Source organism: Lepisosteus platostomus, chromosome 22 (genome assembly GCF_059453375.1).
Source record: "Lepisosteus platostomus isolate fLepPlt1 chromosome 22, fLepPlt1.hap1, whole genome shotgun sequence".
Taxonomy (NCBI): Eukaryota; Metazoa; Chordata; class Actinopteri; order Semionotiformes; family Lepisosteidae; genus Lepisosteus; species Lepisosteus platostomus.
In genome coordinates, this window is record NC_142632.1 from 15,242,140 (window position 1) to 15,269,427 (window position 27,288).

Genomic DNA, 27,288 nt, shown 5'->3' on the forward strand with positions numbered 1-27,288 from the left:
TGACCCTAAGAAATTTGGAAAAATCATTCTTGTTGGGCTGCTTCCTTGTGTTGAACCGCTACTTAACTGCTTGGCTTTTTGTCAGTTACCAACTGAGATGGCGTGACAGAGCTCAGATTCTACAAAATGATTGATGGCTTTCTTTCTCATAATATACCTATGGTTTTCTGTATAATTGCCCTCTTTTAGAACACAATCTGGCTCTGTGAGTTATGCGCTAATTGCTTTCACTTTTTGTTGCTTGCAGTTCTTTTAAACAATTTTAAAACAATTATTACTCAGTCTCCTTTACATTTATGAATGTAGTAGCTCAATGTACACTTTTCAGTAACAAATAAAATGGTAATTACTTTGTCCTCAGGTTAGTGTGAAAAGGGATTTGAGATGAGAGATTCAGTGATATAGCCACCTTTCCTGTGTTTGATCATCAGAAAAGCCCAGAACAAGTTAAAAAGCTATATGAGTCATCTTGCTGTACAATTAAATTTGAGGTTGAAGCTAATTAAAAGGCTTTGTCAGCTCTGTGTTCAAAGATGGAGACAGGTCAACAGAGAAATCAACAGCAAAAGGGGATCCCAATAACAGCATTATCTAAAGATTATTTGCTGGTTTATGAAGGCTAATAAATAAATTGAAAATCCTTTCCTTTGAGCACAATTACTCTTCCATGAATGCTTTGATATTCTTGTGTAATATGGGATTGTCTCATATTTGTATGCATTTCATCATCATCATAATCGACTGGCCCTGAAAAAGGCGACTGGATTATTACAGAAGAGCAAGAAATCCTGTGAACGAGCCCCTTTCATATTTTAAATGATGCATGTTGATCCCCAGCTCCACAGGAGGAATTCCAACAGCGTATTAGAAGAAAAACACTACAAGCCCTGAATTCTATTAGTAGTGATGTGAGTGCTATCAGCAGTCAGTCCGGCTTCACAGTTCGCTTTAGGCTGTAATGAAGGTCTGCTCCTTTGTTATACAATGCTGTTCTTTCCTTCTCTTTCCTACCTTAAGTACAGTCTCTTCTTTGACTGCTCAAAAGATTGCTAGCAGAACTCACTAATCTTTTCAAGTGACACTTAAATCTTACAGCTTCTTCAGGAGAAAGCACAGGTTTTCCAAAGATGGCTCTCAGAGTCTCAATCTCTCTAATGCCGTCACTTATGGTATTTTGTGGCGAGTGCTTTGTGAAACTGCTCGTTCCATATATGGCCTAACAAGCTCCTGCTGCTCCCAGTGCAGTCAGCAAGGGCACAGCTAGCCCTGAGGTTTCCATTTCACCTTCAGTAGCTCTCCTTTGCCAATGCTGGTGTCATCTGAGACCAGCTGTTTCTTTCTTTAAGGAGGAAAGCGAATTTGTGTTTGGACAGCATAGGAAGTTATTGGTACTTCTTTGTAACTATCACTTCTGAATCAGAGCCATAGACACATAACGTTATCCCATACACAGCAGAAATATCACAGGATTCACGGAAGTGAAAGGAGTTTCAGAAAAATGGAACAAATTATTTATTACCAGTCATAAATCAGCAAATAATCTTGCTTCAGATAATGTTGTTATTGAGATCCCTTTTTCTATTGACGTGTTTCTATCTTTAAGCATACATTATTTGTTATTTTTAATATTAATTTGCAGAACATTTTCATCCAGACTGTCGGAGTAATGTAGCGAAACAGAAATACGCCTGCCACAGAGTCAACAAAACAACAAATTAACTTCTTTCTGGTGTTCAGCCTTAATGGCTGAATTATCCGAATATTTTTACTGGAATGGATAGCAATTGTTTGATGAGAGAGTCTAACAGAATGGCTGCTATTTTTAAAACATCAAATTCATATTTTGCCATTTTGTGTAGAAAATGGAGCTGGACAGCTTTCTGATGTTGACTAATTTGCCTAAATGGAGGAGACTGGCATGAGATGTATGACCCATCATGGATTGCGACATTCAAACAGTTTTAACTGTTGTAACTTACCCCCCACCTCCTGTCTGCCAACTATGAGCCTGACAGCTCCCATCACCTGCAGGAGCTGTTCGAAGATCTGGGTCAAGGCAGATGTTTTCAGTGATGAACCCAACAGAGGATGAAATCTCCTCCAGGCTACTTTGCCAGGAAGACATGTTACGCTCACATCAGTGTAGAAGTAACAGAACAGTGCGCCATTCTGGGTTGTATTGAGGAATGCCGCTGATCTGAAGACCTTTTTTTATTATTGCAGTGTGTAATAAATTAATAAATTAAAAGGGCTTTTGTAAACCATGCTGGATTGGCAATGGTGAACATCAAAGCACAGAGTATTAACATATAGATATAAACCAGTGATCTGATTTTTTTCAGAAAGTATTTGAACGGTAACCGGGATGCCTAATTGCTGTACACACGTGCCTGCATGATTAGAATTAAATAATATACATCAATATGGTCTTTGAGATTCTGCAAATTTTAAATTACCATATTTTAAAATTTACTCATCACATTAAAAGAGTAGCTCAGATCTAGTGCATTTTTGTTTCTATTTGATACTTGCTCTGAATCTAGTGTTGCTTTGCTTGCTTGCAGTCCTAATGCACCAGAGAGTTCTTCTACTAAGAAGAAGGATGGGAAGGTTGTGTGCATCTGAATGAGAATTCAGATTTTGGTCCTTCACCTCCTTTTCAGAAGGACTTTTACTGTAATACATTACTGATCTTCTATTTGAAAGGACCTTATCCTTCAGTAAGTGTGGAAAAACAGAGAAGACTTGAAACCTCTAGAAATGTGTCTGTTTGAATTGATGATTATGACAAGAATGCAGTGTAGCTAGTATTTGCCAGCTGTCAGCGGTGCTCTGAATTGGGGCTTTCACTGTAGCAGAAACCAGAAGCCACCTGTGACACACTTTGCAGATGCTATCTAGAACTAAGGTTATTACAAAATGCTTTTATTCCAGACAAATCCAGACACGTTCTGAGTTTAACAGTATGAATCTTTGAAGTAAATTGTACAAACCACTCAAAGCCCTCTTAATAAAAATTTCCAGCACTATTTTAAGCTGTGTTACATAATGTGGATGTAGGTTTTAAGGCTGTTGGCGTTTTTTAAATTTTTTTAGATTGATAATTTTATGCAGAATTAGCTGAGTGAAGTGTGGTGGCTATTAAAGTTATTTTGTGATTTAATTTCATATGGATTTGTTTTTCCTACAGTCAAATAGACATTGTCTCCTGTTCATGAGTGAAACAATTGCAAACTGAGATTTTCTTACAGCAGAAGATTTATAATGAAATGCATCATTAAATAAGAACAAGTTTACAGACAGTTTGAAAGTAAGATTGAGACTGTGGAATTTGTGTCATTCATTACCATAGAATGCAAGGAGGGCAGCTTAGGAAGTGGATGAGAGTCTTGCAAAATGTTTTGGTTGTGTTGCACGCTTTTCATGGCTGAGGAGACAGTGTGCTGTCTTTAACATTCTGAGTCCTACACCTGTGCTTTGATGGGGCTCCCTAGTACCCTGTGAATTGCACTGCATGTATGTACAGTATGGTGTCTGTGCACTTCAAGAGGATCTGTACAAACCTCTCACATTAACTAGTTCTCTTTCATGAAATGCAAAAAATGTAGAATCCTCTTCAGTGATGCTTTCTGTTCTGGGTTTTAGAGCTGGTGTGACCCCTTGCATTCACATCACCTTACAAATAGGAATCGATTTAGTTGTATGTGCTGGCAGGGTTTAGGTAATAGCAGAAGGGCAAAAGATGTCTGAGGGCATATTTGCACAGCCACTTGGATTCTAGTTCTGTCCAGGAAAAAAAACGTGAACACTCCAGCTTGGCACAAGACACTTGGAGAGATGGAGAAGGAAACTGAAGAAATGTATGCCAAATGGGATGGAATATAAGTTTTCCTTGGCGTTCCCAGCTAGTTTGGAAAAAAACAATTCCGGTTGTCTGAAATGCTTCAACTGTTTTTATTAAAACTCCACCAACCACCCATGTCATTAGTGCTGCAATGCTCATTTGTTTAAATGCATTTTGTTAAGATATATCATATTAATACGTAAACAAGTTTTACAGTTCTAGTTGCTCTTCTTTTGGCAATCGTGTCATCAGTTAAAGAGCGAGAGCATTGTTGTTCTCTTCTTGTTTGATTCATGAAATACAAGCGCAGCGATAACTGGCTCTGAGGTGGAGGGCAGCTGTCCAATGGAAGGCTGGCTGGAAATTGCATTGCTGATACCATTAGCATTTGGTGCTACAGCATTGATGAAACAGCAGATGATTTATTAAAGCTTTCAAGGGCTGAAAAGCCTTTCCATCAAAAGCAGCTTTCAGTGTGCAAGTGGAATGGCAGGGAGTGTTGCTGCAGTGCTGCAGTGACTGAGCATGTGCTGAAGCCCACAGGACAGAACAGTGCAAGTCAGTGGACATAATCATCATTGGCTTTCACACTATCTGAATTACTTTAATGCAAATATCAGCAAGACATCGCAATTAATTTTTCTCCTATTTCGAGCAACTCTTTTATCTGCCTTCATTTTCAGTGCAGAACAGTAAGGCGATTAGCACGCATCACACAAAATCTGAAGCTTGTAAGCTTGTAGCTTCCCTATACTGGAATGTGGAAATGATTCACAGCTTCTTAAAATTTGTAAAAGACTAAACTAGGTGTTAGCCGGTCTTTCACCTTCTGTGTTTTGAAAGTCAGTTTTTTTTCTTTGTAAAACGAGCAGATTTTTGCTGGGTTCCGCCTTTTCTCACTGTGGAGGTTGAGGCATTTGTAATACTGTTGCCTTAGGTGTTCTTTTTATAGTCTCACATTTTGTCCTCCCTCTGTTTGCTGCATTTCCCTGAAGTGGCTTTTGAAATACATTAACAGTGCTGGATTGGTACATAGTCCAGAAAGTGAAGAGATTGGACTGCTTGTGCACAATATTGCCAACACTGTCTGATCAATAAATCCAAAATCTGGCTTATTGTCTCTGACTTATTGATAAGAAACCTGTTTGCTTTTCAGTTTTTCTGTAGCTTTACGTAGTTTAGACAGTGCCTAATTAAGGTGTGTTTTTTATTTCATTTATGTATTGGCTTAATAGGGATTTGTAGGCCCCTAGTTCAATTCCTGGGGTGCTATGTGTGTGTATTTTCTTTCTTTGTTTGCTCCAGGTGCTTCAGGTTTCCTCCTGCAGTCCAAAGACATGCTGGTAGGTTAAGTGGCTTTTGAGAACATTGGCCCTGTGATGGACTGGTGTCCTGTTCAAGCTTCATCCCACCTTGTGCCTGTTGACTGTTGGGATAAGCTCCAGCTTCCCCATGACCCTGAACTGGATAAAGCATTTAGAAAATGGATGGATGGAAATATGCTTAACTCACCTCACTGACTACCCATCCATGAGGAGATTTTTTTAAATATTCCCAATGTGGAGATGTAGGTTCCTTAAGTGCAGACGTGGAAAATGGAGTATAGATAAGTATGTGGTCAGTAGGGTGAGATGGAGAGTTTGGGGTGCAATGCTCTGAAGAGCGTTGTTGTGAGAGAAGGTGATGAAGGGATGCTGGTACCTGACTGCTGAATGGAAAAGAGTCGGTGTCAGTGCTGCATCACTTCCAGGGCTTGGCTTCAAAAACATATTCTGTGTTGCAAAGATGCTGAAAACCATTACATGCTTAAAACGATGCTTGAACCACAGTTTCCTTATCCTTAAGAATCCACTTACTCTCACATTGTTATTGTGGGTTGTTTTGATTTTCTGCATCTGTTTGTCCACTGAAATTTGACTAACAGGTTAGAAAAATACGTCCGTCGTTCCGTTACTACAAGTTATAGCACTTTAGCATATGATCCTAACAGAACTGCTATTTTTTTTTATTTTACAGGATTGTATACAGTTGAACCAGTACAAGCTGAAAAGTGAAATTGGAAAGGTGGGTGCTACTGCTTTGATATTTTTTCTAGAAGTATATAGATTTTCCATGCCAGTTAAGCATGTAATCACCTATGAATGATTGAAATTGAATTGAATTCAACATACTGACCTTAAGACAGTTTTGTCTAGAAATACTACTTGCTAACACAGCATGCAGATCACATTCAGACGTTTCTGGGGTGAAATGTGTGCTACACAACCTATACTTATTTGATCACCACACTGAATTTCGTCGAGAAACTTGGAAAATGGAACAGTTTGAGTTTCTGCTGATCCTATCCTCTGTTTTGTGTATGATCACTATGCTCTGACCAGCCAAATATTGTTTAAAATACTGTATATATGCGAGTTCAAAAAGGCAAAAAAGGGTTAGCGTTAGGAGACCACATTTCTTGTTCTCTTACAGCGACACGTGAATCACAGTTCATGCAAACTCTCGTTCTTGCTGTGGCAAGACCAGCGGTTTTTCATCTGCCTCCGACAACATGGCAAGCATACAGTACTTTCACAAAGTTCACCATTTTGCACTTTTAAATGATAAATTGTAAAATGTTTGCGATACCACCAATTAATTTATTTTATTACCAAGATTTAATGAGTGATGTGAAAAACTGTGGTTCCCCTTTAACTTTTAAATTTAAAATATCCTGACAGGTCTGTGTGGATGGACACAAAATATGTTTTTTCCTAGTTGTTGCATTCTTCCCCGCTCACAGGTGCTGTATATTTCAGGATGGATATCAGTCCTAAGATGTTAACAGATTGAGTGGCTTCTATACAGGGTGATATTCCAAAGCATTTTTATCCAGGGCAAATTTTACCCATTTTCTCTAAAGTAATAATGGAAGCTGAAATTAAGTCATGTTTATCAAGAAATCATGAAAAGATTATGAGATTTTTCTTAGGCATGGTCTTAGAAAATTAGTTAGAGCTGATTTAAAGTTAAGATGGTGGCAAGATGGATGAACATTAATTTCTGAAAGCAATTCTGGTGAAAAACTCTGTTGCTCATGTTTCTATATTGCATGGAACTGATGGTTTTGGAGACGTTCTAAATCTTCAGAGCAGTATGGAACTTTCTGATGAGCCATGTTGAGCATATTTACGCTGCTTGTACGGCCGCTGTGCATGCCCTGAGCCCTTGGGCGATATTGCAGAATAATTGGATAACTCCATGCAGCAGTGAGAAGACTGAATAGATGCAGTATGGGTGCTGAGGATAAATGTACAGGTTCGAGCTCAGGAAAAGTAATGAGATGTGCAGTGTGAGTGTTTTTCCCCTCTGAGTTTCAGACGGTAGGAAGCACTGTGCAGAAGATACAGGATCATATCAAAAATTGTCACGTCAGGCTCCATAAAGAGACAGGCTTGTGCTGCTGCAGTAATGCCCCCAGTACATGGCTGGTCACATCTGAGCTGAACCTGAATTTTTAACTTCCTGTCCTGGTTTCGTTTCTGTCCCAGGGCTCCTACGGCGTGGTCAAATTAGCATACAATGAAGACGATGACAAATATTATGTAAGTACTCCATCTGCATTCGGAGATTTTACGCGCTGGTGACTTTTTGTTTTTATAGATTCATGCTTGGCAGGCTCTCCCACATCACAGTTCCTCCTGTGATCTGCTTGACACGCAAATCCAAAACATCCTGTGAAGCCCTGCTGTGCTCCTCAGACACAGCAGACACAGTGACTGAGGCAAGCTGCTGTGTGGATAGAGCAGTCCCAGTTTCTGGAGCTCCTGCACTGCAGCGTTAGAAGGGACGCTAGCAGAGGATTTTCTTTTAACAGTTTGTGTTTCCTTGAAAGGAAAAACGCATTGGCCACAACACACCATTTCCTAGTTTGACATTTCACAGTCTCTCTGCACTTCCCCCAGCAAGGCTGTGCTGAGAGTTTTAAATATTCAATTATTGAGGTAACTGAATTATTTAAAGCTGCAGGAAAAGTATATTTGATATTTCATTAAAGACCACCAACATTTTCTGTTTTATGATATAGTTGGTTTTCTTGTCACATTTTAAAATAGCTATTAGTGTTACAATTAATAAAATCATTAGATCAATCTTGCCTATTTGGAATCCACTTACTCCTGGCTGAACAGAATTGGTTATTTTTGATCTACGCTCACCAAAAAAGTTAATCTTCACTGTAAATAAAGTCCTGCGTAGTATTTCAAACCTTCTATTTTTTACTCAATAAAAACAATTAATCATTTACGCCTCTCCAGGACATAGCTTGGTTTGCCTTGAAATGTTAATTGCATGACTCATGTTTTTTTTTTTTGTCTGGTGAGCTGTGCAGAAATGGTAAAGGTACACAGTACTCAGAAAACTGCCATTCTTCACTGTGTGGCTGTGGCGATGTTTATACTTAATAATTAAGCAAAATGAGAGATGTACTGTCACCTCTCTCCCCCATCTGTTGCTGCTCATGAGGAACACAGCTTCTAATGCTGCAATAAATTGCATGTTATTCTGCTTTTCAGGGTCTTTCAAAGCATGTTTTAACAAAAGAGCCTAGCCTGTCCTCTCAGGTAGAATAAACGTGGAGCTGGAGAAGAGTAATTACTTATATTCGCACACTGGTATGACTTCATATGCACGCACATACACTCACCAGTGACACAGAAGGCAGTCCTTGCTACTGAGTATTCAGTGCTTTGATTTCAGAAACAATGCAACGTACTTCAGACCAATGCTCAACTGTGCCCAGGGTCAGGAATAACACAACCACAGGCACAGATATGAGATGTGTGTTTGTGGGATTGCTGCAGATCCAATAAGGAAAACTCTGGCTGTATTTTTTTGGATACCACCCACTCCGACAGGGCAGCGAGGTCATTGCAGAAAACGATAACTCACTCCCCTGTAACCCACTCAGTCCTGTTGCATTTTTTCAATCCCTAAAGAGATGCCAAAACGGTGTTGAAGTTTCCGGGCATACTGGATTTTAAGTAGGCAAAAAGATATTTTTATGTTTGCATCCAATAAATCAGGAGGAACCTATTTGGAAATAATAATAGCTTTACTAGAAATAGATAATTAGAATAGCAGTGCTGGTGGTCATTATAGAAAACAAATTACTTTTGGCATTTACTCTATAAGGCTGTTCGAAGGCAACATTATCATTCCTTATACTTACTGATCTTTCGTTTGTGTGATTCCTTGCCTTGACATATGGATGTTGGCCATAAAGAAATACACATATAAGTAAATTGATTCCTAAACCTTACCATTTATCAGTTTGATAGGTTTTCATTGGAAAAATGGGTTTTATGTGCAGCATGCCTCGCATACTGTGCATTCACAGAGACGCACAAACTCAGTACTATCGCTCCATAAAACATCTTCAATGTCAAATGCAGTTGCTGAGTTATAAGCATCAGTTGGCCTTCACAAGATTAAAAAATAACCAACCACTGTAAATACCAACTCAAAAGGTAATATTAACGGTAGGAAATGGGCTACTGAACTGGTTAATCTGATGTCTTCTCTTCCTCTTTACAGGCTATTCCCACTGCCTTTCTATTGCTATATGCTATGGTTTCTTTGGGTTTTGAAGTGATGGTGTAGCCTAGTAACAGCAACATATGTGTACTCGAGTGTTAAGTGTTTTTTCCAGCCCTTTCTCTATCATCCTGCATAGCAGCCAAACCTTTTTTTAATGTAAACATTAGAAATGTGCCTCTCACATCAGGCAAGCTGTCCCGTTCTCCTGTTCTTTCTGAAGTCCACGTTCCTTTAAGACTTCAGAGCCCCTCCGGGAATACAGTAGCATCTGTCCTATGTGATGCCACGTGATGGCACGTTGGACTTCTGTGGACATGGGGCGTTTTCCATTGTGATTCCCCTCAATGGCTTCTGGAACCCAAACTCTCTTAAGACTGTTATTCTTGCCAATCGCTCTTGCATGCTTTGCAGAAAGGAACATCTTTAAAAATCATGAGCCCCTGCTGGCTTTTTTCCTTTCCTTAGTGCTAATATTTCATGAAGAATTAAGGCCGTCTGGAGTCAAGAGCCCTAGCCTTATTTTTAAGAAATATTGCCTCAAATGGAAACCTGTTTTTTTAGATTTTCCATTTATGTATTCTGTCTCTTTTGCTCTAATAGCATATATACATTTTAAAAGGGATGGTTAAACTGCTCCCGGACTTTATTCTTCATTCTGTTAATTAAAAATAGGTTCTGCAGGTGCATGGGAGAAACAGCTAATTATTTTCTAATGCCCCAGCTTGAATAAGGAAACCTTTGTTACAGGCATTCATATAAGGGGGTGGAAGGGAGGAATCAACCTTTTTTATGTGTAAACCTTTGTGCAAAAACAGTTTAGTGTCTTTTATACGTTGCTTTCACATACGATCCATACAGCCTGTGATGATTCTGACATCTTTTGTAATTTTATGGGTAAAAGATTTATTCCGAACTAAACTGAAACTAAAACATCTTCTTCAACGATGAAAAATGAAGTCAAAGTTAAATTTTCAAGTACAAGTGGGCTTGTACTCAGACTAGTGCCATGAAATGTCACTAGTCGTAGTAGTATTCATGTATAAAAAACTGAAAAACTGTACTGTGAACTGGTAGTGCTTTTTTTCCAGAATTGTAATCTAAGTCTTATATTGCTTTGCCACACAATTCAGCAGCCACGAGGATGGTGTTCTGATCTGCATGCATTTATATCACTCCTGTGAAGAAAGCCAGGTCTTTGACACTAGAGCAGGAGAAGAAGGGAGGACATTTATGCAGTTTTTTCGCGGCCTAATCTTGTTGGAGAGCCTCCAACAGCCTCTCAGATGAGTGCACTGATGAGAAGCCTCAGAGCAGAGGTGATCATCCGAGAACCAGCTCTTGGAGAGTTTCCATATTAGTTCCGGAGGTTAATTCCTCTTTTGCATTAGTAGCTCTTTTTGGTGCAACGAATTGGCAATCTGTAATTAGCAAATTACCAAAAGAAAATAATTACTGCTGTGCCTAAAATATTTGGTAGTTTTATGACAAAATGTTTTGGGTGGTGATATTATACTTGACATGAAATCAATCAAAACTACAGTAGTTTTAATAAATATAGAACCTTACATATATAAGGATAATTAAATATACTAGAGGCAGGAAGTAAGTAGTAACTCATCATCGTGATTGGTAGAAGCCAAGGGGAAATTTGGCCAGGACACCAGAGTAACACCTCTACTCTTTTTGAGAGACGCCCTAGGATTTGTAATGACCACAAGGGATTTGTAAGGACCTCTGTTTTATTTCTCATCTGAAAGATGACACCTTTCCTACAGTATAGAGTCCCCATCACTATACTGGGGCAATAGGACCCACACAGACCGCAGGGTGAGCCCTAACTCCTCTTCCAGCAACAGCCTTAGCTTTCCCAGGAGGTCTCTCATCCAGGTACTGGCCAGGCTCACACCTGCTGAGCTTCAGAGGATTGCCAGTTGGGAGTTGCTGCCTGCCTGTCCTCCTGGGGGCCCTGTTTATTTCTCCCTGAGCGCAGGAGGGTGGCTCCGGCATACTGTAGTCTGCTGCATGAGGCTGGAAGCTGTGTACCAGATGTAGCATCAGCCTCCATTTCCTCTTGTGTCCTGGGAGTGTGAAAGAGCAGTCTGTTCTCTTGTCCCGCACGTTCCCGTCTCGCAAGCAAAAACAAATTCAACAGCAGCTTCAGCTCATTGGAGGGTTTCTTCCTAATTAGTGCCTCAGCAATTACATTTCCCTGCTCACTCAGTAGTAACGAAGAAATCCACAAGGCTTTTATGGAAAGTGCTTGCCTTATTTCCATTTGTGCTCCTTTTATCTATATTTTATATTTTTTCCCCAGGCGATGAAAGTTGTTTCTAAGAAGAAGCTCATGAAGCAGTATGGATTTCCACGTAGGTGATATCAGATTATTTTTTTAAAGTGAAATTCCAGGGCGTATTCGCTGTGTTCAGAGGGAAAACTTCCCTCTTCCACTTTTCCCTGGAAATATAGGACTGAGTCAAGGTTTCTCACATGTTGGAAGCACACCTCCTCCCCAAGTAGACTTTTTAAGTTCTTAAAAATCTATTGTAGTGAACCCCTGAGTGTTTAAATGCATAGTTATGTCGAGGCAACTTTAGATATCCCAGCAAAGTCTTGACAAAATATAGATAATAACTGTTAGAATTATTTGACATTTCTGTCCAAAGGGGGTGAAGTACTCCCCAAAAATAGCTGGAGGCAGAGTCACTAACAACAAGACTTAGCTTTTTCCATTTCATCTGAAACCCAAAGATTTGAACTGGGAGCCACCTTGTATGCAGCCTTTGACCACTGTGGCACAAACCTCACTGTAGAGTCATTCAAAAATGTTTTTTTAGTGTATTGGAAAGCACCATCCTTCTGTTTTTTCTTAGCTCTGAGTTATAAATTAGACCAAACCTTTTTTTTTTTATTAAAGCTAGTTAACTCCCCAGTTACAGACTCCATCACTACATCGATTGCAGTATATTCTTGCCAAGTGCATCCTTACAATAAGTTAAAATGGAATTCAGTTCACAATCGAACTTTGAATACCTTGTATGACCATTATTGTATGCATCTCTTGAAGCTCAGAGGACGCATTAGAAGTTGGCTGCTGTAGTGTCACGCAGTACAGTGTCCCAATGCAGTTTTTTTGGGGTGTGCTTTCAGGTCGTCCCCCACCCCGCGGAGCAAAGGCTGCACAAGGGGAGCAGCCCAAGGCTCTGGGCCCCTTGGAGAGGGTGTACCAGGAAATCGCCATCCTGAAGAAGCTGGACCATGTCAACATCGTCAAGCTGGTGGAGGTAGGAAAGAGACCCCCCCCCCCCCCCCCCTTAAGCCTGAGCTGTGCCTCGCTCACTGCCCCTCCAGCTGGATCCTGGGAGTTTCCACTGGTGAAGAAGTCAGATAGAAGATAGTGACACTGAGAGGGCAGCAAAATTGATTTCTGTCCGGGAGGAAATTCATCAACAGGGGAAAGAATACCATCACAGTGAAAATAAAAGTCTTATGGATGGCTATTGTAACTTGACAAAGTGGTGTTTTGGATTTATTTGCTGATTACTATTGCACATACCTGAGTGAATATCAGATTTTTGAGACCATACTTTCCTTAAGGAGGTGTTCTGCATGGAACAGTTAATAGAAATATCTGTTGCATAAATGAGGTTAGCACAACATGATTGCTAAGATCTGGTAGGTTTTTTTTTCTTGTTTACTTCTGTCCAAGGCTCGTATGAAGGTTAAGTGATTTTTCCAAGTGTGTGGTGTTCAAACTAATATGCAGGACGCAGGGAGCCTTTGCAAAAACAAGATGAAAAAATAGTGACAAGAAAATATAGCATTTGAATTAACATGTTATAGGGTAACAGGCTGAGTCAGTGAGTTTTCTGAGCAAAGATGAGGACATCTGATTTTATGGGTTATGCTGCTATGTAGAGGGTTAATCCTATATGGTTACAAAATTTACTGAAGTAATCCCGTTCATATGCGAGTGTGGTATTTCTTTAGGACACAAATGCGTGCCAGGCTGAATCCTTGGCAGGTTTATGAACTCTGGCTTCAGGGACTATGAGACACATGTTTTTTTGCGCACATGAGCCAATACTTGAGAAAGCTGCTTTAAGCAACATTCTTTAGATCATGTAATCCATTTTAAGCAAGAAGCCTCTACTAAAGACTGTTAATCAGCTCTTTATGAGCTTAAAGGAGCTATGCTTTTATTTCCCAAAACTCAAAAAGGTCATGAAGTTTGCAATATTAGTAATGACCCTGTAGATGTTCTGGAAATCTTTTATTTTGGAAAAATCTAAAAATGTAGAGGTTATTCTGGGCCTTTGAAAGAAGGTGTGTATAAATGTGATGTTGTCAGAAATATTTGTGTGCTTTGTACATAGCTAGTGGAGCCACACTGTGTCATGGTCATTAACTGGCAGTTTTATTAGTCCATTGGTGCACTACTCTGATAGATTGTGGTCTTCTTGTCTAATTTTGAGGCTAAAGGGAAAATAAAATGTAATAGATAACTGTTTTGACAATTTTCACTGCATTGCTGAAACATTAAGGAAGATGAGTTCATCAAGTCATGTGAGGCAAATCCTTTATCTTTCTTTCCTGCCGAGTTCCTCTCTTCTGATCTGAGGTGTCTTATCAGACCTCACTCTTATCACAGATTAGCACAGCTTTTAGGTCCCAACCAGCTCATGATAAGCAGGTCCTCTGTGCCTGCAGTCACGGTGTGGGAAGGTTGCTTTACACAAGAGAAATCTCGAAACAATTACGGAGCTTAATTTGTTCACATTGCAAAGTTTTTTTCGCACTACATTAGCACATGCTTCAGTACTCATGCAATGAAGTGTTTCAAACTGGCTTTCAGAAAGCCTGCATTTTTGCTATAAAGCATTATACTGTCTCTTTAGGCATTTAGGTTACATTTTCTAGTTTCAAGTGCTTTCATCCCACACCTCCTCCTGAACATTGGTGTTCAAAGGCCGCTTCAATCTGCTTCAATTCTATTTCTGGAAGCTGATCGTTTGTATATAATTGTAAACTTTCTTATGTTTTAGAAGTGTATTTAAAATCAAGACCTGGGGGGGGATTTTTATGAAGAGGGTTGTCAGAGTATGGAACAAGCTTCCCCAGCTAGGCTGCTGAAGCTGATCCCCCCCTTTCATGAAACAGCTGGGTGAGATCCTGAGATCAGTTCGCTTCTAACTACCAAAGGAGCTACTGTTGATATGCCAATTGGCCTCCTCTTCTTTGTGACCTTTTTGTGTTCTTTTTGATCTTTTTATTTACAAGGCTCACGCCAGTGCATGGCGGTTCTGATGTAGCCTGTGTGGTCCGATGTTATGGAGGTCTGTAGCTGGCAATCTGGAATACATGGCAGATCAGATCTGTGATTATAGCTGATCCACGAGCAGTCTGCCTCCAAGTATTTCAATTTGAGGGGCCGATCCTCCTGTTCAGTGGAGGCCAGCTAGGGCTCTCGCAAATTCTTTGTGCTGGAACCGATTCTTACAGGATTTTGTCCCAACTTTTGCCCATCCTGGCTACCTTGGAGATCCATTTGGCTCCCTGCCACTGCACCTACCTGGACAAGCTTTCATTGGACTAACCTTATAGTTTGCACTCTCCTTGCAACCTTCAAGATTGCCATATGGCTTGCAAATCAATGAATACGTCACCGGGGGCCTAGGCATAAAACATGTCAAAATCAGAAAGAATGAAAGGCACTAAAAGTAAAAACTTTTAAAACTGTGCATTGCCCATTGAAAGGCAACAAGGCCTGACCACAGAGAAACAGAGAAAGTAGGAAACAGCAGTTGATAATGAAGAAAAGAACATGTCCTGCAGAGTTAAAAAAAAAAAAACAATCATGCTTTTCTGGAGCAGAACTTTAAGACATTTGACTGAAAATGAGAAATTGCCCATAAGTTCCTCTTGTGGCCTCATTAGTGGTTTCCTCAATAGTGGACAGTCTGTGACGTAATCAGAAAGTCATTAAGTCATCCATAGGCCTGCAGAGAGTGCAGAGAGGGGCTTGAGTGATGTCTTTAAGGCAGTGCAAATTGCCGGCATGATGAAATTCGCAAAGTGGACTTCCGTTGGATTTCCTGCCAGCGTTAATACCTTAAACCCCATATGCTTCCATATCATTTGGGGATGAGCACGTCATTCAAAGTCCTGAAAGCAGAGAAAGTGGTGCATAATTTAACGTCAATATTCTATGTTTAAAAGGGTATTCTGTATGTTAGCAATAATTAAAATTGTTACATCTTATGATCATCATAGGTTTTAATAGTATTAAAATTAATTTGAACCATTACAATTGATTTGAAGTCATTGTGAGCTCATCATGGTTAAAGCTTCTGTTTTACTGGATGTTTTCATCTTCTGTTCCAGGTGCTTGATGACCCTTCTGAAGATAACCTGCATATGGGTTAGTGAACATCTCTATTTGTGCTGTCTGATACTTTAACTATTTGGTAAAAATGCAAACTGGATGAGTTTCAGCACAGTGTTGAGTTCAGCAATGACTGGTGTTGTTTCCCATTTTGGTAAACGATGATCCTTCACTCCAACAGCTTATATATTGGAAACAAAACCTCCAAGATGCTCACTGTACTTTCATGTGTTATATCATTGGTTAGTTATGGGTCAATCATGGATTAGCCATGACAAAAGGATTATATCTGTAAGAAGTTACTCTGATTTTTTCATGAAGTAGATGTGCATTTCAAATTATCCTGGTAAGAAAGGTAACAGAATAACCAGGTGTACAAATTTATCATGAGTTCTAAAACAAGAAATCCAAGGTGCTACAGCTGTCCTACAGACTGTATGTGTACAAGCTCAGAACCAACTATTTTCTTTTTATCCCTTACCAATTTGTAATTTTTTTAATGAATATAAGTAGTCTCTACATTGTAATGCCTTTACCCAATAGATAGAGAGAGATTTATAGATACTCTCCAAGGTGACTAGTCTACTTTTATTTGACAGGCTATAAGCTTTACTGAGCCTGTCAAAACAAGCAATGTGGAGGAGGGGTTAGGGCCTTGGGTTCATACAAGTTTGTGGGTTATAGTCCTGTGTTACGCCTTGCTGCTGTACCATTGAACAAGGCAATTCACTTAGTCAAATATTAGTCGTTTTAGGTGAAAGCATCAGACAAAAAAATGAATTCATTGAAAGAAGGGTTTATGTCAATTGAAGGAGAATTGCATTGCGCACTGATGTCATTACCAGCCTACAAATATTTGCTTTTGTATCCTTAAATGATCTGTTACTGGAAAACAAAAGCTGTTTTAGTTTGACACATTTAAATACCTTGTGTATTTTAGTTAATAGACTGAGAAAATGTTGGTCACACTGTTATTTTCCATGAAATTGTAATGTGAGCTTTTTTTTCTTTTTCAGCATTTGAACTGATGAGAAAAGGGTGAGTATGTCCTTTTTCTAAACAATTAAACTGTGCTTCCCTAATAGCATTCAATAAATCAAAAGTTTTGCTTTTGGCTTATGTAATACGTAATATTATGTTGCTGAATTGTCATTTGACAATTTGTTTTGATAGCCCCTCTGCATATTCCATTTACCATTGAGCATTCTGTCGGAAACAATGTGAATTAATAGTAAAATAAGCAGAGAAGTTAATTGGTGAAGGTGACTGAGGGATAGAATTTGGCACCAAACATTCAAATGAATTGGATTACTGGATTTTAATTAAAGACTGTAAGAAGAAGAAAAAAGGTGGAGAAACATATCTTATACATTTCCTTATCAAACACAAGAAAAAGAAATTGCATGCTCTGACCAATTCTTCAGAATAGTTTTTTCGCTATAAAACTCTCGTCACTGTGTGAACTGGAACATTTCCAGAGTGCCTGAGACACAAAAAACCCATGTCTGTGATGTATCCATTTCTTCCAGACATCGACAGAATGCAGATATGTCTTGGCTTCAGTTCAGTGGTGTTTAGCGGGCAGATTTGTCCTTATTCTTCACTTTCCATGCCTTTGGGCTGTTATCTTGTCTATCTTGGATTTCAGCCCAGTGATGGAGGTACCAACAGAGAGCCCTTTAACTGAAGAGCAGGCCAGGATCTACTTCAGAGACATCGTCCTGGGCATTGAATACTGTGAGTCGATCAAGCTGCTTTTCTTTTCAGTTTTCAAAGGAGCCCATTTGCAGCAAGTGGTATCTTGAAAGCTTCTACAATGAGTCATGTTATCACAGGGTTCACACTGTATCATTCTTTCTATGGCCCTGCACCTCAGATAAACACGTCCTTAAAATGCCTGTACATATACAATGTGGCTGTGACCCTTGGCAGCATTCAGGCAGGTAGCACTGCTGCCTCACAGCTCTTGGGTCTTGAGTTCAATGCTATACAGTATCTAAGATCCTTCTACAAGGCCATTTACAACCAGAGAGATTTTAACATGTAATGATGACATCTCTGTTTCTCACTAAATCCTCCTGTAGGTTGAATAACAGGGACTCTTCTCTGAAGTGTAATGTACTATATTTACACAAAGAAAGTACAAAGTGGGGAAGAAAACTCTACACATGCAGTTCATCATAGACTATAAATGATGTGTGAACACTCACATCTTGTAGAAATTCCTGTCAAAAACCGTTGATGAAGTCTGTCTAAAAATCCCTTCTTCTTCACTTTAGGGTTTTATTGCCAAGCTGCAGTTAAAGTATAGTTATTCCATGTACATGCAATAGGAGAGTGGGACAGAAGATTGAATGAGATATAGTAGGTGTTTACAGTCTTGTAAACTCCAAGGAAAATGTTTACAACTTATCGGGCATATTAGCGAGACGCAGCTGAATTTTATTAGCATAGCATTACCAAATCAGCTGTCAGCAGGATTATCCTGCCACATTGCAAACCCACTTCAGAAGACTTTGGAGACGATCGTAGGAAACAGCTTTCCGGTTTGCAGCTTTGTTTTCACTGAAAACAGCTATTCATCCAGGCAAGAGCCCCAGTTTATTCTGTGCTCACAGAGAGTTGTCTTTTCAACAAAAGCGTCAGCTACGATCTGTTCCAGCCGGTTTTGATCAATTTACTGTAAAGGTTAACTGTTGCTCAGTGGTCCATGTGTAAAATGAATAATTCAATGTGTGTCAGTAAAATGCTAATTTGTAGCATGTTGTAACCTAAAGGAAATAAACTTGGATGGAAGTCTGGGTGTTTTAACATGTATTTGTATTATAAAAGTATTAGTTAAAGGGATTATAAATTTTGTTGATCTTGTTGAAAGGAATCTTGTACTGACCTAAAACAATGAGTTGAGCCCTGTGTGTTTTTAAAACTGTTTCAAAACAGTGCCTGTTTAACTGCTCTGTACCGTTCTCTAAGACCAGGAAGGCTTTTCTGTTAAGGATAAAGAAAACGTTTGATAAGATTACTGGTGTATGTTTTCCAGAATATCTGCACATGGAAAAACTGTTTTCTTGTGTTATAACAACCCGACCTGAGAGACCTCAGCTCCAGCCTTTGAGTCCTGCAAGTTTTCTTTTTATAGCTGACCTCATAATTACTTTCTTGAGCCAGTTATTTCTTAAATAGATCACAACGGTGACTCTCTAGTGTTTTAACTAGAACGGGTGCTCGCCCCAAGCGCAGATTGAGCTCGATGATCACGGGTTCAAGCCTGTGTCACTAGCTGGCTGTGACTGGGAATTCCCCAATGATTGCATGCAAATGACGGTGAGCCTCCAAGTAGTCATCCAGGAAACACAGCACCCCCTGTGGCCTTCTGCGGGGCTGTCAGGGAGCTGTTCGTGCTGAACCTCCTACACAGGGATGTCTTGTTCCTCATCACATGTTAAAAGGCCGTTGGCTGCCTTCACTTCCTCCTTCTCCCCGTGTGTGGATACAGGGTTCAACTGGTTTTGCAAAGAAATGATAATGTTCCTTTGGCCAGGTCTTAACTTGTTTGGATCTTAAATACGTCTTTAGACCTGCAGGAAGAGAGGAGTGTAAATTGGTCCTGCTGTGTCAAAGTTAATATGGAGTATGTGTGTTCTTCCTCTCAGTGCACTACCAGAAGATCGTCCACAGGGATATCAAGCCCTCCAACCTTCTCCTTGGAGATGATGGGCACGTGAAGATTGCCGATTTTGGAGTCAGTAACCAGTTTGAGGGGAATGATGCATTGCTGTCCAGCACGGCAGGGACCCCAGCGTTCATGGCTCCAGAGACCCTCACAGATCACCGCAAGAGCTTCAGTGGGAAGGCAAGAGGGCCTCTGCTTCTTTAGATCCAGCAGGGTTAAACCCTTGATGAAAGAGCACCAGCTGATACACGGCTTGGATGTTTCTGTAACCCAGGAGATAGTTGCTCACCTTTCATTAAGAAACTAGTTTTGTAATTTTTGAGACATACTGGGCACTTTGAATAGTACATATGTGCTGTGCTTCTGGGAGTGGTGGCAAATCATATCTTAAAGAACAGACAGGAAAAACATTCACTCGTGAACAAACTTAAATTTCTGAAACCCATCTTCAGTTCTTTTTAGATAAAGCGACATTCACAAAAAATGTAAAGCACCGTACCTTAAAATCTGTAAAACAGAGACAAAAGAATCAAACATCAACATATAGCAGATAACACACATTATACACTCTGTATGAATGCCAGTTAAGACAAGTACTGTAATTTGTGAAATTGAAAGATGATGAAAGAAAACTCCAAATTCCTGATCTCACAGGGAAGTGTTACACAGCCGAGATGCATAGCAGAAGGCTCTGCCTCACAAAGTGTAGCTAGGGGTGTGCATTTTCAGGTGAACAGAAATACAAGGGAAGTGTGAGGGTCTTTGAAATCAAGAGCATTATCTTGTACAACATTCAACAGGAAGCCAGTGCAGGGAGCTCAAAACAGAGAATATACTGTAGTTTGTCAGACCTAGACAGAATTCCTGGTGTTGAACTTGCATTAATAGCATTCTTACATGGTAACTGAGTTTTGTTATATGTAGTGTTAAACCTTTGTATAGATATTTTACATTCAGTACATTACACAATGAGAGAGAACAAAGTACCAAGAAAAAGGAAGTAGAAGTTCTGTTTTTTTCATTTTTAATTTCATTTGCCTGCTGGTCTCTTTTTTTCGCATGACCAGGGGAGCAGTAACTCAAGCACTCAAGCTAGCTTGCTTCCAGTGAGTCCTTTATAAGTCCTGTTCCTTTTCTTGTACAAATAAAAACATCATTTCTACCGTTGTAACCTCGGTGCTGAAACAGCCCTGGTAAGATTGCTATGGTAACAGTCACATGGAATCGGTGACAATACTTAAGCATGATTTGAGACCGTGCTGCAGGTTTGCAGTGTAATGAATTGACTTTGGAAACCTAAGAGATCCACCTTGTTTTTGCATCATGAAATTATTATATAGGTGTCTTACTATTTTTAACTTCATGGAGCAAATCAACACAACAGGAGTCACTGCCTTTCAATATGAAGTCACACATACATACATTTAAGAGAAGTCCAACTAAATCAACTTCATCAGATGAGAGATGAGCATATTGGGGAAAAAAAAGCTAGAAGAATGTACACCCAAAGTTGTTGAGATTCTGTTCTTTCTGATGTAAATTAGTGAAAACAATATATTGAGCTGGATGCACAATTGGTTTAAAAAGATCTTGTGTAACAAAAGATTGATTAATTTGCAAACATTGCTCGTGGGGGGAAGCCTTACTTTAAATCAAATAATTCAGAAACAAATTCTTCACATGATGAGCAATGTGTGAAAGAAATGAATATCCATCCATCCGTTTTCTAACCACTTTATCCTGCAGAGGGTTGCAGGGAAGTTGGAGTAGTGGGTGCAAGGCAGGATACATCCTGGATGGGACACCAGTCCGTCACAGGGCAGACTTAGATACAAACATGCACGCATGCACAGCAGGGCAATATTTTCCCAGAAGACAATTAACCTTCCAGCATGCCTGGAAGTGTGGGACTGTGAGACTGTGGGAGGAAGCCGGGGCACCTGGAAACCCAATGAGCTTGCAGAGTTTTAATAGTGAGTGGACTCACAGCTTGCATGAAAAGTCAACCCCTGATGTGAGGTAGAAAAACTTGACTATACTGTAATACAGGATGGATTCTTCTTTCACTCTAATTGGTTTTGAAAAGTGTGATTTGAAAAGACTACTTGTGCTACACTGAAACTGTTGCTCTCAGTGTGGCTTAAGTGGCTCCTCTTGATTCTGGCTGTGAATTACGAGGGGTTTAGCTATCTGTTGAGGGGGAGATACTTGTTAGCAGGTCATGGCACATACCTACAGCCCCACTATCAGCTAGACCCAGGCTGGCACTGCTGCCAGAACAGCTGGAGCAGCCTTAGAGACAGTGCAGTATTTGTCTTGATGTAATTCCTGAACAAGCAGTAAAACTAAATACATTGTGCAATAATTGAAGTTGCCTGTTTGAAAGGGGTCAGCCATGGGGGTGTCTGGGCAGAGCTGCGGACTCCTGAATGAAGGCTTGTGAGTTCTTGTTCCAGGTGGAGGCCCTGTTTCTAGTTGACCCTGGGAGCCATGGCAACCCCAGCTTTTTAAAGGGGTGGCAGAAATCTGTGGTTAAAAAAAAAATCTAGAACATTGTAAGCGTCGCAAGTCACTTTGGATAAAAGCGTCGGCCAAATGAATGATCATAAAAAAAGATTTAATACATAGTTTCTAACAGCCCTGGAATGCGTTTGCCTTGAGGAGCCATGGAAAATCTCTCACTCCTGACAGGAGCTGAGGACCCCGTGATAAGAAGTGAGGTGCCCTGTAACCAGCTGATACAAGAAATTAATATGAATTATTATTAGATGTTAGCAGATAAACTGTTCTTCTGATGGGGCCCAATAGAATCCCATCCTTAGGCTGCTTTGACTGAGAAATGAACATCTTCAAGGGTCTTTCACCATGTCTTATGTGGCTAGATGAGTAGAATGCTGAGCCTAATGCCTTCTAAAAATGATAACCCACATATACAGTACAGTATTTATGCACATCTGCTTGCACTAGAACCTTCCTGGGTCAGTTGTTTTAAATTCCTATTCCATGCCACATGAGTTGTGTTTTCTGAATAAAAATTGGATGATTAATTTTCTGACAGTGCTGCTTCCTGTGAAATGGGTAAGCTGTGGCAGTGCAGTCGGGTTGGTGTCCGTTGTGACCTTGAGATGCTGTGGCACGTTAGCAGAAGTATCTTCACACGCCAGGGACTGATAAAGCTCACAAGTGCAAAACTCCGGGCTAAACTCCACCACTGCACCACAGATGCGACTAGGAACTGAAAGCTGTACAAAGAGACTAGGGGAAAGGAAACGCTGCCTTTGATTCCTAAAATTAAAAGGAGATTTGGGAAAAGAGATTTCCCAAGCTAAAGCTACCATAGAGCTTGATATGGAACAGGAACACTTATACAGAATATGGAGGTGACAAAATTCAGTCTAGGCTGCCTCATATACAGTAGATCTGCTTGCTCTCTCTTTGTGACTGTAACCTGACTCACTTATCCTCTCTCTCCTGTTCTGTTCAGTCACTTGATTGGTTTTAAAATCTCATTGATCGCAGTGGAAGCTGCCCTACATTGTTCGGCATGCTCATCCGTCACCATTGCACTGTCAGCTGCAGTACCGAATCTCACACTCTCAAATCAATAATGAGCCCTCTGCTGCCCACAGCTCTGCACAGTAAGGATATGATCTGCAGCTATGGTTGTCTTCATTTCGGCATCGTGGGTTATTTCAAAATCGTGCAGTGCTGTTTACTTTTTAAAATATATGGTTGTATAAATCTACAGGCTGTGTTATATTGTTCTTGTTGTTGCTGTTGAAGAATTAAAAAGTGGATACCATTGCAACAGGGACAAAGCCTTCAGAAATTGTGAATGAATGTATATTGTCCCCGGGGAAATTATTAAGATTAGGCTTAATAAAGGGGCAGTATGTCTGAAGTGTTATTGTCAAAGAAAACCTTTTATATTCCTTAAACAGCAAGTGGCTGTTTAAACAGGGGTTCCCAATCCTTGTCCTAACAACCCCAACACCTGCTTGTTTTCAGTGCAGCTGAATTCTTTACTTAAATGAATTGAATTTCAAACCAATAGGTTACTTGGTTGGAACGTTTGCAGGTTACTTTACTTATGAAATGCAATAGTTAAAAAGCAGCCTCCTACTGTACATGTTTAGGAACTGAAAACAAATAATTCAATTATTTAATATAGTGATCAGGTAGAACAGTAATTAGCAGGTGTGTGGGTCCCCATGAACACGATTGAGAACCCACGGTGTTAGAGATTATTTTTCCTTACATGACCACTGAAAGATCATCCATTTCATGTTTGTTACTGTTCTCCAATAATTAGTCTTCACAGTATCCTGTGGTACCCATCTCACTGTCAGCCAACACACTTTTTCTTTTAGAAATAATGAGTAGCATTGCTTCAGAAAATCTGATTAAAAACAGTATCGTTCAGTTTTTTTAGCTGCAGAAAATTCTTTGGCCGAAATGCCTAACCACTGATTTATTTTTGTTTTTCGCATATTAGAAAATGACTTGGTGCAGAGCGTAGCTGGATTGGGGTTTCTCAGTAGGTAGCCCACTCTGTTATTAGACGGAGGATCGAGAGGTTAATTCCTGCCTGAGGATTGCTTCGGCACACTCCATCAATCAAAATGGCAGCAGCTCTCTTCAAGCAGCTGCCTGGGTGGAGTATAAAAGGCAAGGAGCAGACTGAAAGACCATTAAGAAATGCAAGAAGGGCTGACGTCTTTACACAGTATGGCACCAGAGTCTCTCAGTGGCCCAGAAAGCAGTCCGTTCCTGATTCAAAGCCTTGAACAGACCATTGTGTGTTACTCCATCGGAATGCTTCTTTATGTTTTGGACTGAAGCAGGACAAGGAATGTAATCTATACAGTAGGTTCCTGTGGGATTTTTTTAACTATCCAAGTGTTCCATGTTCCTGCCCCAGGTGACCCTTGCAGTAAGTGTTTGAAGTATATGTGGAGAATCTATCTGTGATCTTAAAGCCTCTAGTTCTTGCTGAGGGTCACAGAAGCTATAGAGCAGCATTACCAACTTGTACCAATTTCCCATCACATCTCGGAAGCTAAGCAAGGTTGGGCCTGGGAGACCTCCAAGGAAACCAACCCGTAGGTTGCACTCTTCCTTGTGAACCTGAATTTCCAAAACATTTCCCCAATTTGGTGACGGGGAACTGCGCAGTCGGAGGTGGTATCCTTCTGATATATCCAGGTCTCCTGTGTTTCTTTCATACCACAACAGGACTCTGTTGTCTCGCATTACTGCTGTTATAGATTATTTTTATGGATTGTACCTCATTTGCTTACCAGGCATTCGTGTTTTTCAGGCTCTGGATGTGTGGGCCATGGGAGTGACTCTCTACTGTTTCGTGTTTGGGAAGGCAAGTGATCCATGCTGATGTTTTTGCTACTGCGAGACTTAATTTGCCCGCTTTGCTGAGAACATACAGTATGTACTCCAAACTTGAGCACAGTAAGGAGCTGTTTGTCCACCACACTAATTTCCTTTCCTACTACAAAGAGCACTTATCATTAAGATCTGTGGCAGAACTTGAATGTTTACTTTAATAGCAAGATTTATATAGATGTATCCACAGGACTGATACTGTATATTGCAAATTTACCAATGTTTCCTACTTGGAATGAACCGACTAAAATAAAAAATACAGCCCTTGCTATTTTTAGGTTTCCATAGCATGTAATTTGAGATTATTTTTTCTTATCTATAGTGTTGATTTAAAAAATAAAGAAATTACAACAATGATATAGATGTTACCAACATTGGAAAGAGACATTGCTACATTGATGCAAAATGTGGGAACTCTCTGTGTGTTTTTTGATTGTATGAAGCAGCTGTTTAAAGTAATGGATTTTATTTTGGAAAGAATTCTGCTTTTTCTTAGGTTATGTTCTTTTTATTTTTAGTGTCCTTTTATAGATGAATACATCCTGGCATTGCACAACAAGATCAGGACTAAATCTGTGGTGTTTCCTGAAACGTGAGTCAATTTTCAATGCTGAGCTTTTAACAGCTGAAAACCAAGATCTTAAAGTTGTGTGAGTTTTTATTCTTCTGCAAATTCTGCAAAAGTCCAGTTTGGAAATTTACGTAATCCCGAAAGGCAGTAGACATTGTTTCTTGGGGGAATTTTCATTTCTATACATTATGTTACTATACACCCCAAATAAAACTGTCTTGCCTTAAGAAAAGCTGGTTGTTTAAGATAAACACAACTCAGAAAGGAAAAAAAGCTGCTAATTCTAGAGAAGTCTAAACCTGCACAACGAACAAAATTAGAAACAGTTAGAAACGGCAGCAAGTGTTTTCATAAACACTGCAGACATCAGATGCAGGCCATGTAGTGAAAACACTCAAAGAGAGGTAAAATAAGGGCACATAGTGCTGGAAAACCCCTACAGAAACAGAGTGATGTTTTTCCACCCATGAGCTCACTTTCCATCCTCTCAGTATTCCAGAATCTTGTCATTAATTTTCAGTCCTCACAGGCCCTTCTTACTGCCAGTTCAAGTATCTGTCTACCTCATTCCACGTGTTTGGTTTTAGTGGGGGTGGTGACCTTTATCGATGTTTTGTTGGGTCAATGTTCCATTCTATTCACAGGCCAGCTATCAGTGAGGAGCTGAAGGACCTCATCCTGCGAATGCTGGACAAAAATCCAGACACTCGGATAAGCATTCCTGAAATAAAGGTATGGAAGAACTCGCTGGCTCGAGCATTGCTGCCTTTTGCTATAGGCCTACATTTTTCTGATATTGACAGCATGATTAGGACTGATTTTCATGTCTCTAGCTTGTGAATGGTATATATTAACCCCCCCAAAATCTTGAATGTTCAAGGGTAAGCTTTTTTGACATGTCAGGCTCTGTTTATTTGGGATTTAAAACAGCCATTTCTGTTTATTTTCTATTAAATATCTCCACATGTTGGTAAGGCTCATGTTTAGTCGTAGCCACAATGCTGCAGTGAAGAGCCCTTAAATCATCTTGATAACAGGATTCTCAGAATCTGTCCCACCAAAAGCACGGCAGAAGAAGAACAGAAAGCCCTTACCAGGAAGGTATTATTAACCAGGGACGTCCAGATATGCCTGGTGCACTTTAGTTTTGCTTGGTTTCTTTCAGGCATCTCTCATCTTCCATCCAAATGATAGCGCTTATTTCAAAAAAGCTCCCCAGTGTTGTTCTGTTGGCGCTCGGTAGCAGGTGTCTGCGCTTTCTTTGCAGCTGCACCACTGGGTGACCCGCGGCAACACTGAGCCCCTGCCCAGAGAGGAGGAGCACTGCACTGTGGTGGAGGTGACGGAGGAAGAAGTAAAGAACTCTGTCAAGCTCATCCCCAGCCTGTCTGCAGTGGTAAGAGGTCCACACACTGCCCCCTCCACACTCACAAGAGTTTCACCGCCTTTCATAAACTGATGCAGTGTGCGCCTAGATGAAGCTCTGCGTTTTCCTGGCAAGGTTACCTGATGTTAAAGCAAGGATGGTTTCACTCATGTTAAACGTGGTTCCATGGCAACAGAGTGTCGGAATTAAAAGACAAACTTCAGTGTTTCCTATTTCGCTGCCTCTTGAAAACCAATGTATTTTAGATTCAATGCTAAATCCATAAACATTTTAGTGCACAGCTTGAATTGGACAGTGTCCCATTTTAATAAATAAAGCAAAATGAATCTAGCATGCCTTGTTAGAAGCCCTCACCATACTCGGAGCGAGCACTACCCTACACGCTGCTTGGCATCCTGTTTCAGGAACCTCTTCTGCTCCTGTTTCTGTGAGGACTGGAAAGCTCCTCCTGGAA

General features: G+C 40.2%; 1 protein-coding gene and 1 long non-coding RNA gene across 8 annotated transcripts in view; one reads left to right on the forward strand and one right to left on the reverse strand.

Annotated features, from left to right (window-relative positions):
* The window catches only part of camkk1a (calcium/calmodulin-dependent protein kinase kinase 1, alpha a), a 71,367-nt gene that overhangs the window by 28,803 nt on the left and 15,276 nt on the right, over positions 1 to 27,288 (forward strand). For all 7 annotated transcript variants that reach the window (XM_088615710.1, XM_088615711.1, XM_088615712.1 and 4 more), the window contains exons 4-15: positions 5,861 to 5,908; positions 7,375 to 7,428; positions 11,736 to 11,787; positions 12,569 to 12,702; positions 15,803 to 15,839; positions 16,820 to 16,841; positions 17,452 to 17,540; positions 19,457 to 19,656; positions 24,797 to 24,850; positions 25,395 to 25,468; positions 26,092 to 26,179; positions 26,715 to 26,843. In XM_088615710.1, the coding sequence (XP_088471836.1) occupies positions 5,861 to 5,908; positions 7,375 to 7,428; positions 11,736 to 11,787; positions 12,569 to 12,702; positions 15,803 to 15,839; positions 16,820 to 16,841; positions 17,452 to 17,540; positions 19,457 to 19,656; positions 24,797 to 24,850; positions 25,395 to 25,468; positions 26,092 to 26,179; positions 26,715 to 26,843 (981 nt within the window). The remainder of the gene's footprint in view (positions 1 to 5,860; positions 5,909 to 7,374; positions 7,429 to 11,735; positions 11,788 to 12,568; positions 12,703 to 15,802; positions 15,840 to 16,819; positions 16,842 to 17,451; positions 17,541 to 19,456; positions 19,657 to 24,796; positions 24,851 to 25,394; positions 25,469 to 26,091; positions 26,180 to 26,714; positions 26,844 to 27,288) is intronic.
* Positions 14,708 to 26,719, reverse strand: LOC148643613 (uncharacterized). Its single transcript, XR_015929009.1, has 3 exons — positions 26,542 to 26,719; positions 15,727 to 19,739; positions 14,708 to 15,583 (listed from the first exon to the last, which is right to left on the reverse strand). It is a non-coding gene; the product is annotated as an uncharacterized LOC148643613 (long non-coding RNA).